Source organism: Coturnix japonica, chromosome 2, assembly GCF_054131305.1.
Source record: "Coturnix japonica strain WE chromosome 2, WE-NBRP24, whole genome shotgun sequence".
In the NCBI taxonomy this organism is placed as follows: domain Eukaryota; kingdom Metazoa; phylum Chordata; class Aves; order Galliformes; family Phasianidae; genus Coturnix; species Coturnix japonica.
The window spans coordinates 99,469,409-99,482,304 of NC_140664.1; the positions used below are offsets into that span (position 1 = coordinate 99,469,409).

General features: G+C 35.5%; 1 protein-coding gene across 4 annotated transcripts in view; it reads left to right on the plus strand.

Moving 5' to 3' along the window:
• Positions 1-12,896, plus strand: part of ULK4 (unc-51 like kinase 4) — a 190,903-nt gene that overhangs the window by 78,625 nt on the left and 99,382 nt on the right. For 3 of the 4 annotated variants that reach the window (XR_014942922.1, XM_085538199.1, XM_015854094.3), the window contains exon 31: positions 5,530-5,578. Coding sequence is in view for 3 of the 4 variants with exons in the window: in XM_085538199.1 (XP_085394325.1) it covers positions 5,530-5,578 (49 nt within the window). In the remaining variant the exon portion in view is untranslated. Of the gene's footprint in view, positions 1-5,529; positions 5,579-6,197; positions 6,222-12,896 lie in introns of all 4 variants that reach the window. The other variant, XM_085538197.1, reaches the window with a different exon arrangement.

Genomic DNA, 12,896 nt, shown 5'->3' on the forward strand with positions numbered 1-12,896 from the left:
TCTACTCATTTGTTCAGCTTAGAACGTCTGTAGAACCCAGGGCTTTCCTCACATATGAATTTTCTCAGAAGATTGTATTACAGAATCACAGAATGACCCGGGTTGGAAGGGACCTCAAGGATCATGTAGTTCCAACCCCCCTGCCTAACAGGGCCACCAAACATACACATTTACTAGATCAGGTTGCCCAGGGCCCCGTCCAACCTGGTCTTGGACACCTCCAAGGACGGGGCATCCACAACCTCCCTGGGCAGCCTGTTCCAGGGCCTAACCACTCTCCTAGTGAAGAACTTCCACCTAACATCCAACCTAAATCTTCCCTCTTTTAACTTAAAACCATTTCATTCAATGTCATGTTTTCTACCTTTTTAAATCTTTCCTATGGGAGCAGAGTTTTTTAGGTAAGGAGGCACATAACTACCTATATGTTATCGCAGTTCATCTGTTTTCTTTAGTTCTTTCTCAACGCTTGACTGAATGCTTTCTGATTCTTACAATGTCTCTGTAAATTTTGTTAAGCTATTCTATAACTTCTTCCACTGACATCTCAATTTAAGGCAAATCACACTGTGTTCCTTACGAAGAAAAATATTGTTGTTTGAACACATCCAAGCTTATTTATTATAGGAATGGATGTAAATAGCCTTGTTTATTTTGTCTCCATTGGGAAACTATGAATTGTGTACACTTACAGCAAGGTCCAGGTTTACAAAAATGGATTTCAGTGCTTATAAATATATTATAAATATAATATAGAAGAAATTACATACTTAAAGTTTTTTTGTATTTCTTTAAATTACAACTGGAATCTCTGGTGAAATTTATATAGTTTTCTCAGATGAACTGAAAAATCAGGTGACAAAGTCATTCTTCTTCTGTGTGGCCTTGCAGATCTCTAATTCCTTTTCATTTCAGTAGAGCAGAATCACAAAGAGAGGTTGAAATGTAACCCACTGTGGGGAGAACGCAGGCTACTGGATAGCTAAATTTCTCTGAAGAAAAGAGGCTGAGCCTAAAGAAAAGGTTGGAACCTGGGTCTTCCCTGCAATTCTAAGGAAGACATTTGGTACCCATTAAACAATACACTGAAAATACTCTTTTTAGAAAGGGGAAGCGGGGGTGTCCCCATGCAGATCCATTATAGAAGTGCTGCTCTTACCAAATGTCTTCTCAACATTTTTCTTTTTCATTGCTACCGTTTTTAAAGACAAATGATGTATTTTAAGTGATAGATGTTATTTATTTATTTTTTTATTTAAAGTGGAGGAAGTCTTCGGAGAACTGGAAGATAACCATGTTAACATAATGTTAAGTGATGTTGCACTACCTGCTTAAGATTTTGTCGGGTGCTTACAGATTGTTTTAAAGCCATGTAGTATTAATTAAATATATATATATGTATATATTTTAAGCTTTGTATTTACCCAGATCTTTTTCCAGCTCCAGATAGATTTACATGTGTTCCCTTTCTCTGAGCAACAGAAAATGGGTTTGGATTTTTAGTAAGTTCCAAAGTATTTCCTAGACTATCGTAGAAACTTCTCAGAAAGAACAGTTAAAAGCAATCACACATGCAAGAACTGCAGGCTCTACAGAACTGAGAAGCCGAATTGTTTATACTCTTTTTCAATTCAGATTTCACTCCTGACTTTGAATGGATAGCTTAAGTTCACTTTAATGACTCTTCCTCTACACATATTCCTTAATGGTTCTCAATATGATGTTATGGAATGCATGAGGACTAGTGCTTTTGTGAAGAAAGAGTTCTTTCTTTTTGGAAATGTAGCCAGCCATCTCTTGTATTTCTCTCCTTTGAACTTCAGCCATTTTTCAGAGTTTGTGACATTGTTTGTGTTGTCATCCAAAATCTGGGAAGAAAGCTCTGTAACTCCATGTGGTGTTAGAGCACGCCGTTCCATTATTCCTCATGATACGTACTTTGCAACTTAACAAATTGGACTCACACACTCAGAGTTCAAGTTCTACATTTAAAGCAGTTAAAACATACATATGCAATACACTGATGTACATATTCATTATTAATGAGGTTTTTGAAAATATGTACTAATGTCTCTCTGGGCATCTGCAGTTGCGTCTGAGATGATTGTACAGCCACCTTCTTTCTCCGTTTTATTTCTCCTTCAGTTTCATCACAGTATCTATTGATTTACCTTTAGCTGTTTTTCCCGTTTGGCAAATTTCTGTTGCTTGCTAGACCATAATGAGTAACTTTGTGTCTTGGTGCACTCTAATCTAAAACAATATGCATGAAATCTGAGGAAGAAGTCCCTGCAGCTGATGGATGCAAAGATAAAAGTATTCTATTGTGACACCTGTGCTTCTGTGAAGTGGGATTGTTGAGGGGAAAAAAAGTCTGTTCGCACACCAAGTGAAGTTAACATGGAAAGTTTTAGGACTAGCACTCATTGATTCCTTTTTGTAAACTAATTTATTAATCCTTAAACTGATATCCTGACCCCTTTTGCTAAATCAGCCTACTTCGATGTTTTGTACTGGAATGGCATTTCATAGGAATTGAAAATGCTTGAAATCAATGTTGTTCAACTGTCTCAAGAAGTGATCTCTGCTGTGTGAAGTGGGACCTTTGCTTTCATCTTGCCCACTCTCTTCCATTTTCTCCCAGTCAATCTTATTGTTGTTGTTTCAAATTCAGTAAGAGTTGTGTGTGTGTGTGTGTGTGTATGGGAAATATGTTAAAGTCTTAAAATACTGTAGACCGTATTTTAAAACAAATCCAAACAACTCTGTATAATGTCCTTTTGCTGCTTCCTTGCTTTTTGCTGTGTCATAATCTACAGGAGATGTAAGATGAAAGGAGTCTCGAAAGAACTACACTGAAGACATAAACCTACTTTACCTTTCTTAATTAATGCATTGAAAACAATGCCCAGTATTTTAGGGAAGGGATGTGTTTACATTTAGAGCTTACAGATTAAGTATTTTCTCATCTTCATTCTTGTTTTTATTCCTAAGTTGTAATAAATTTGTTATATATTGCAATATTAAATATTGCATTTCTATGTAAAAACTTAGTTTTCTACTGAGTTTAATTTTATTTATACTATATAATAATTCAGTCTGTCCTTATTTGAACAAATACCTCTACTGATATGAATGCCTACAGAAGGTCAGAAGCAAGAGAGTAGTTGCTTAATGTACTACTGTGTTTTTCAAATAGGACTAAAAGGTTTTGCGGAGTTCTCTGAAGAGGTTCTTTTCCTACATCAAATCAATTAAAATTATTTTGTGCACTTTTAGGTTTAAGGAATTGTATATATTTTGGACTGAAATCTTAGTCAGTATTGAGGCACATAAATGTGTAAAAAACAATTATTTTTTTTTTAAAGGGCTCAGTCAGCCTTTCCTGTTTTTAGTACTAATCATATACTTTTGAAAGATCTTTAAAATACCATTGTATTATGGTGATACATTGATTGATTGATTTTTAAAATGAGATCTCCATTGTTGTGTTTATTTCCAGTTTCTGTCTTCTACAAATTATTTTGTTTACTACTTAAAAAATCCAATTATTTGACATCCAAGACAATTTTCTACCTGCTCTCTCTTTTCATCCTTATTTCTCTTGCCCCCTGGGTCATTTGAAATGTAAACTACAATTACGAAGAAAGGTTAGGAACTGGAAGTGAGGAATAATGTTGTTCCAGAAAATTGACTCTGAAATAATTGGGACCCCTAAAGATAAGTTGATAGATCTTCTCCCTGTTGTATTCTATGGTAGACACTATTGTGAGTTGTGAATTTGTTAATATTTCTTAAAAATCAATGGCGAGCTCATTCTTTCCTTTGGACAACTGCTGAAGGGCATGACATGGAAGTGTAGCAGTGAGATGACTTTGAAACTTTCCATTTCAGTGGTGGGTTTTCATTCTGTGGGATTCACCAAAAAAGAATAAATAAATCTATCTGAATGCTGCTGTAATTTATTTAAGCTTCCAACGGAGCTGAGAGGCTATTTTGTCAGGAAGACTTTTTAACATTTAGGGACAGCCATGCTCCCCCCCCCCCCCCTTCTTTTCTTTCTTTGTTTTTTTAGTTGATAGCAATGAGGATGATTTGCTTAATTTATTGATAGTCATTTTATAACAAACAAATTCTGAACTAGACAAGATCTTTAGACCAGCTTTTTTAATGTACCAGTGGATATCATCCATGGTCTTAGATGAATATTCTTTTTCCTATGTTCTCTTACTTTGGTATATTTGAAGGGGTGGAATCTATTTCCTTTTTCCTTAGCAGTCAAATGTTAGGTTTTTTAAACCTGCTTTGTCATCAGTGTCATTTGAGTCTAATGTTGGTTATTACCTAGAACTCTGGCCTAAAGAATGGTGGTTTCAACAACTACTGGAATGAAGTTGTTGTCACTTACTTATAAACTTTCAGAAATTCATTTCCTATTTAAATATTCACAATTTAAAGTTGGCTCTTCTAGTAGTTTTATTGAGAACCAGCAATTTTTGTTGGTTTTTTTTTTTTTTTTTTTCCCTAACACTTAGTCCTGCCTTGTTTGGAAGGGCACAGAACGGTGAACTCAGTGAACTGGTTTACTTTCCACACAATCCCTGCTCGCAGTGAGGCAGTAGGTGGTGCGTTTTAGCAGTGGTAAAAGCCACTCTGGGTCACCTGCAGTGGTGCATACATACTTTTATGAGTGAAGCATGCAGGCTTTTGTTCATTGCTGACATAAATGCATAGTTAATGGTGGTGACTGCAGAAAAGTAGTGTTTTGTAGCTGAGAATTTGCTCTGTCAAATAACGTTACTGTACTCCTTCTATCTGTTGTAATTTCCATGAAGATAAATAGGACAAGTTACTTTCAGAGTGACCTACCTATGATTCTGTTGTCATTGTGATGTTTGTGACAGAGATACACATGTGCTTTATTCATAGACATAAAGCTTTGGGAACATGCATTTTTTGAGTGTATTCTTTTCTTTTGAATAGGTTTTTAAATTCAGGAAAATATAAATGAATTCTTTTGGGTTTCCTCTCCTCAATTCTTTGAAGGGAAGTGGTTGCAAGTGTGTCATATTTTAACATATGTCAAACCTAAGAAGTTAGTTAATGTAGCATGCCTCAAAAAACAACGCACAGTGTGTTTATCGTTTCCCATTGTATGCTGTGAATCTCTCAATTCAAATTAGTTGATGATGCACAGTGACTGTTTCATAGTCTGTACAGTATTGTATTTCTGAATTTTGATCATTTTTTTGCCTTTTAAAAATACTAATTTACTTACTGTACCACTCACTTGAATTGCATCAATGAAGCAGATCTAGAAGTAATTTCTAAAGTAGCGTTATGTTGCTGTTTCTATTTAATAGCTGAAAGGGAGCTCATCTTTGTTGGAAGCTAATCAGAGACTGAGGTTTGGGGTCATAGATTTTGGCAACACGTATTCTACTATTCTGGACTTTGTATGTGTTAAGTGCATTAAAAAAGAATTCACTTCCTCTCTTTTAAAATAAATCTTAAAATATGTTTTTACAGCCTTGTGGAAGAAAACCATCTTTTTCCAGCTCTTTTCCAAGTCATCTTGGTAAGAACAATTTTTATGTATAAATATACTAATAGATATTTATATAATATCTCCAATTATGTCAAAATAGTAAGCTGAATAAGGCATATTTGTAAGCTGTTGATAGTGAACCATCTATTAATTTGAAGAATCTACTAAATTTAGGCATGTGTGTGATTTTCATTGGCTACTTGTATAAAACCTTTCTTTCATAAGGTAAAAATTCCATTTTTTTGTTTTCTATCCAAATTAAATTCTGAAAAATTGGATTAATTACCCTGATTCTTAAATCCATATTTGCTCAACTCAAACAACAAATACTGATGAGCAACTTGTGTTTTATTTAGCAGAATCAAACCAGAGTTCGGTTGTGGTAAGGCAAACTAATGCTGTTCTTTTTTAGAATTTAGAGTGTCAGTGATACAGTTTTCATGGTAATATGCAGGATTTCCATCAAAAAATAGAATTTGCTACTTATGATAAATGATCAGGAAAAATTGGTGATGGTTTTGCACTTCTGCAATGTGGCAAAACAGATGTGTTAACAAAAAGTCTGTGGGACAGTTTGGAAGCTGGGTCTTGTGCTATCCAGTAGCTTACTCACTGATAATTTCTAGACTTTCTTGTTTATTTTTTCAAGCCTGTTTGCTCATGAACTTGTCAGGTAAGTGTTCTCTAACATAGAGCTGCTCCTGATGAATACAAAATATGAACGTTGTATGCAGTGCATGTGAATTGCATGCTTCCTATTGCATCATTCTTGAAATTCAGTCATATTCAGGGTAAATGTGGTTCTGAATCAAATTTGAATTTCCATTTTTAGTTTTAAATATTTGAATATTTTAATTTTCTCATTTCCTTTGCAGTGATTTTTTTCATTACATGTCATCTTAAGTCTGTCACTTGCTGACCCCTTTTTTAAATTAACATAACCTCTTTGCCAATGACATATGATATTTGTATACATACATGTACGAATCTGAGAAGCTTTTCTGACAGGCATTCACAACAAAAACAACACTTCACAGTGTTTCGTAAATAGATTTATCCTTGTGATATGTACTGCTTGTAGGTAACAACAGGAGAAACACAGTGAAACATGAAACTTTGCTGAGTGTTGGTACTTGGAAGTTTAACTGCCAAAGAACTACATGTATATTTATGTATTTTGGGGGGGGGGGGCATGTGAGGATGTTTTGAATAGGTGATTTCCAGAGACCCTACTAGATTTTGAAAAAATCTTACTTATCTAGCCTGTTCTTTGTGACCAGAATGAGTTACCAAACTTACGATCGTAGGTTTGTGAAGTCATTTTCATGTCTGTGTGAGTGAATGGAGCTGCGTAGCATTTGCTTTTCAGTATTAGTCCACAGTTATTTTTTTCTTAGGTTTATACTTCTGTTTGTTTCATATAATGGGTTGGAACAGTGATGTTGAGCTTTCTTTTATTGTAGCTAGAATTTTATAAGACCTTAAACTAGACATTTTAAATTATACTTTTTGCTCAGTGCACTTTGTAGGTACACTCTTAATAAATAATGTATAGCTTTTCACTATCAAGTTCACAAGTATAACTTTTTTTGTCATCGTAGCACTGGCTGTTATGTTGATTATTTCTACAAAGGAGTATAAAGGTATGACTGCAGTATGGGTGAGCATTTGTCTTGTTGTAATATCTGATGTGGTCATTGAAGGTGTAGTGTTGTGTGTTGGTGTAAGTTTTCATATCCACAGGAAGGAAGGTGGATTTAACAGTAAGCATGAGTGTATTCAGAACAGTATGGGATTGAAAAGCACAAGGAAATTTAGCAACACAATGTGTGTAATTGAAATGGTGCAAGCTCCCCTTAGTAGTAACAAGATTAAACATGGAAGCAAATTGTATAGTGATGAAGATGACACCAAAAGATGGACTGATGCAAGATATAAATAGAAAATACTACTGTTGATGAAATCGGTGGGATTATAGCAGAAGAGGATGGTGTAGAATATATTATACTTTCTTACTACCTTTTTCTACTGTAACCTTAGTATTCCGCTTCTGATATTTTCTATTTCACCGTGTCAAACCTGTGATCATCTGAGATATCAGTTTATTATATACAAAATATTTTTGGATATTGGTGTGCTGTTACATTGAGCTGGTTGACAGAATTGGAGATGCTCTTCTGTCAAATCTGTAGCTTATGTGTGTTTGTATTTTAGACTGCTAGCCCTGTTTTGTTAAGTAGCTGAAACTAAAGTTGACATCAATATTATTTTCTGTGCTATATTGCTTTTCTGAGTGGCTCTTATCTGCTGCTGGGGAGGAACCTTTCACACATCATAAGTGTTATATGGCTTTCCTTTGCAGCTATCTGAATCTAAGCTGTTACCTAAAAAAAAGAAATTCTGTCTAGTTGGTGAAATGCTGTTTTTCTGCTGATAAGTTAAAAAACTGAAGCTAATGGTGCTTGTGATTGGAAGCTCAGTGGTATCCTCTTTTTACAGCCCAGTAGCCCATTCTCTGCTCATCCTATTAAAATTCCCCATGTATTAACATCTCAGCATCTCACAGACTTCAGCTTCTGTTGTCAAAAGATTTTTTTTTTTTGCAACATTCTGTACTTTAAAGGTCAGCAATAGCATGAAAGGTGCGACAATTTGGATTTAAAAGGAAGCGCCCTTAATGCAAATTACTTGTAAGTTTGAAAGTTACCATACTCATAAATGGTATTTTATTGTTAAATGCACTCATAAATGGTATTTTATTATTAAATGCCATTATGAAGGTTATGCATTTGATATAAAAAATTTCTAGCAGTGCATGATACCAGCAAGTTCACATCTTCATCAGAAATTTGTTTTACTTTTTTTGTAAATAATTAAACCTGTGCTCAAACAAGAAATGCTCCAAATGCATTGCTGTTCTGGCAGACAGTGATCCTCTTGGAAGGCGTACTTAGCTCACTTTTCATGCAATTTCAATTAAAAACTGAGTTAATTGTTCCAAAGAAGGGAGCATGAACTGGATGTGATAATAGAGAAAAATATTATGTTAAAGTTCACTGAATATATTCATACTTCGAACAAATAAAAAGCCAGTATTAACCACCAAAAGACACCAGTTTTATTTGGGTAGCACCTTTTCAAGAAAGCAAAATATGTTGTGGTGGTTTTGCCCAAATAAGAATACATAGCACATCTGCTGGAGAGAATTAGAGTAGCGAATATGGCAAACAATTTGAGCTTTAGCACTTTATGTGGATAGGCAGTTTGTCCAATAGGCTGTAAATGAACTACTGGCTGATATTACTCTTTAAGGTCTGTGCTTGCCAGAGATGACTGATACCGGTACTAAGTGTTATCTGTTGACAGATCACTCCTGTCTGCAGTCATACACAATACTTAGTTTAGCTTCAGCCTCCTACTAAAAACCAAACCAAACCTGAAGTGATCTGGGAACAGTTAGGCAACATCTGTTTTAAAAGAACATGAAATGGCATTTATTTTTATTAGCTTTTTCTGTGATATTTCTGTGTCTGATTGTGCATTCCATGCTGTTATAAGAAATAGTGAAATATACTTTCTGAAGTATTTGCTTTGCCTCCAGTTTACTAGCTTAGGTGGTCAAATTTTGTGTTGTGGTAGAGTGTATAAAATTGCTGTGACAGGCTAGGAATAGATTAAATGAAATCTGTAAGGACTTCTGGAAGTAAAAGTACCAAAACCTGTTTCTTATGGGTTGTTTATAGAGGAAAATGATGGCTGGTTTTCAAAGAGCTGGATATTTGAAGATGAGTCAAAGGAAAATCAGTGAAAAAGTGTTAGACTGTCTTAGAAGTTACCTGTTTTCAGTGATTTTTGAGAGAAAAAAAGATACAGTTTAAAGAAAACAAATGTGATGCACATAAAGAATGCCTTAAAGGTGAATGTGGTACAACTCTTCTTCCAAACCAACATTTCTTACCAGTTTGTTAGAATTTCATGCCAGCATTCAGGTTTTATATTTATAAACCTGGTTTAAAAAGGTTTTATATTTATTCTCTTTCGGACATTAAAACAAATGAATAGCTGTATTCCTGTTCATAAAAGACACTGTAAAAGGAAATAGGTATGCTAACTTCTGATTTTCAAGGAATATATTATGGCTCTTCTCTGGAAATGTTTCTTCCATGTAACTTGCTTAAGCACTTTTAGTTAAAGATGCCTGAAACTACCAACATCATCTAGATTGTTGACTGAAAAGTAACATACGCTTGGAACGGAGAAGCTTGCAGATCAGGATGTGTACTCTTGGAAATAAATGTCTAAATGTAACTCTCTTGAAAAACTTTTAACAGGGAGCACAATCTTACCAGTGGAATGGGTTTTCAAAAGCAGATGTTTTTTATCAATAATCTTTCTATCACTCATTTCAGGGGAAGTGGTCTATATATCTGTACTTCTGTAAGCATTTGGTCATTAAGTCAGATTATTAATCTTTATGATCAATCTTCCTCCACAACTATTAAAACTTGAATGATAACGTGTACAGAATGAATTCTTAGCAGTTATATTTCTGGAAGTGTAGCTGCTTAACTCCTAGCAATGAAGCTGTTACAAGCAAAATGCATGGTATAAAAACCATTTCTGTATGTGGTTAATAATGAGAATCCCTTGTATGTTGTTTTTCCCTTATCATCTTAGATGACAAGTGGTGTTTTTGCATGTGAGTAAGTAATAAAAAGGTCAAGAAATTTTCCTTTGTGTAGGCATTTGGCTGTTAACATTAGTGGAGCAAGATTTGGCTTTTAAATATAATTGTAACTGATGATAGAATGTGAACATGTTTACTGTAGCCAAGAAGCTTAAGGCTTCTCTGTGCTGCAGTGCGTGGCAGCAATTCAGAAAGGCACTACCACCTCACTTTGGGCTAGCAGATCTTAGAATCTTAGAATGGCCTGGGTTGAAAAGGACCACAATAATCATCTATATTCAACCCCCCTGCTATGCACAGGGTAGCCAACCACATCAATCCTGGCCTTGAATGAGTCCTCACCATTTCTTTAGCATTATATTCTTTTATGGGAAAGGAGTTTTCATCTTAAAGGAATTTCATCTTAAAGAAATTGCTTTCAATTGCTAGACACTAATATTTTTAGTGTTTGTGCTTACACAACCTTCTTTAAATTTTATGTTCAGTGCTAGGCAGTCTAACAAAACTCAAGTATAAACAATATTCATAAATGTTTCCAGGTGGCTTTTCTTACCTTGTCCCAGAACAACAATATGTTTATAGATAATAAATATGAATATATAAAAGGCTGTAGTAAGATTTTAAAGCTAGCTGTAGCATACAGGAGAAAGAAATCACTGAAGTGGTAAAAGGTGTGCAGACCTGTGCTTTGCAAAAGTAGTGAATGTGACTGATGCTATTTCCCTATTGCACTTCAAAGAAAGAGAAATAGAAAAATAATCACTGTAGTGTCCTGTGTGAGCAAATCTGTCTGTATCTTTCCAGCTATCCCAAGAACGTTTCACAGAGAAGCTTCACAATGACTTACAGCTGATCTGGGACCTCTAGTACTTTTTATTCTTCTGTAGTAGCTGTAACACTAACAGTTGGCATAAACAGGTCAGTGTGACCAGGATCCACGGCATTGTCATTATTTAAACTCTCATTAAAAATCATTGAAGAAGTAACCATAATCCTAAGATTTGTCTGGTGTTGTAGTATGGGATACAGAACTCGCACAATCCCTTTAGGTGTCTTTGAGCAACCTGCTTCAACGGGGTGCTTTAAGCAGAGGTTTAGACTCAAAAGCTCCAGTGGTGCCTTCAACTGTTGTAGTTCTGTGGTTTGATTTGACCAAGTCTGTCTTCTCCCTCCCCATCCCTCCCCGCAAAAAAAGGCCAACAACACAACAACTCCACATTTCCTAGCATGGTAGCCAGCATGTACTGTGTCCTACCCCTAATTACATATGTTAACTATCCTCTGGCCTTGGATCCATATCAGTAGTCCTAGATGAGTTTGGGCTTTTGAGTTCTTCACCCATTACTTTGTAAATTCTTTGTGTGCTTTAACCGTCAGGTAAGTGAGGTGGACTTGCTGAATTAACGATGCATTTTCTGCTGGCTTTGCTCCACTCTCATTTCTCTTATCTGAGCCAGCTGAATCTTCTACCATTGGTAGTGTTCCTTTGTGAATTGCATCCAAAATGGGCAGTGGGGCAGGGCTGTTTGGGTACAGTTAAAACGTTGCTGATTGTATGGCAATATTCTTAGACAGTATGGAAGGTACCTTACATATGGCTGTTTTGGGTTGGTTTTGTTTTTTTGTGTGTGTGTTTGTTTGTTTCTGGGCATCAAATAGAGTTCAGAACAAATGCTTAACTAAGATCAAGGTGGCCAAGATTGAGGGATCCCCAATGAGAGAAGGCAAAACTGAAAAAAATGCTTTCTGTATCCTGATTAGTGCACTTAAAATTTAGAGGTGTCCCAAGTCTCTGCTTTGGATGAGGATACTCCCTATTTTTGTGTGCCAATTGTCAAGATGAATGTGTCTGTTTCCAGAAGCAGGAGCTTTGATGAAGAAAGAATCAAGCCTAATTAGCATAATTAAGGGCAGATCAAATTCAATCCTTTGAGTCTGTAATCATGTGAGTAAATAATTGGTGTGAGAGTAACATGATTGATTAAATGATTTGTGTGTTCTCAATAGAAACAGACTTTATGATCCATCAAACTGGAAAATGTAGAGCAGGCTGCTAAATCATTTGATGTTTTTCACTGCACACGGCACTACAAAATGGTTTCTGCTCTGTAAGTGGGATGGCTATTGGAATTCAGGTGCTGCCATTACCTTCTTTCTTTGTAGTCCAGAAGGTTTCTGGTATGAGGGTTGTTGTTTTTTTGTTAGTTTTTTCATTGATCTCTGATGTCATGTAAGTTTTACGTCTCTGAACCTCAAATTGTTAATTGTTTTCTAAACACATACATAAATATGGTGAATTTTTCCCATTTATTTTGTTTGATGCTGTCACTGCTAAGGGAAAACAAATGAATGTGATTACTGGTAATGGTCTTTACATGATCAGTGTATTTAAAAGGGTAACACCATAATTACATAATCAGTGTATTTAAAAGGGTAACACCATAATGTTCTGGTGGGTACTAGCTTAGGCAAAGCTGGCAATATGCTTAAGGAATCAAAGCCTCTGTTCCTATAGGTTGACTTGTGGTTGTGGTTGGTATTTTTGTTACTTTCCTCCCCCTCTCCTTCCCATTCAACACTCTCGTCAAGCTCATGGGACAAATTCAAACATATAGGCATCATTTTCTTTTTCTGAAATACCAACCCCTTCTTCAATAGGCC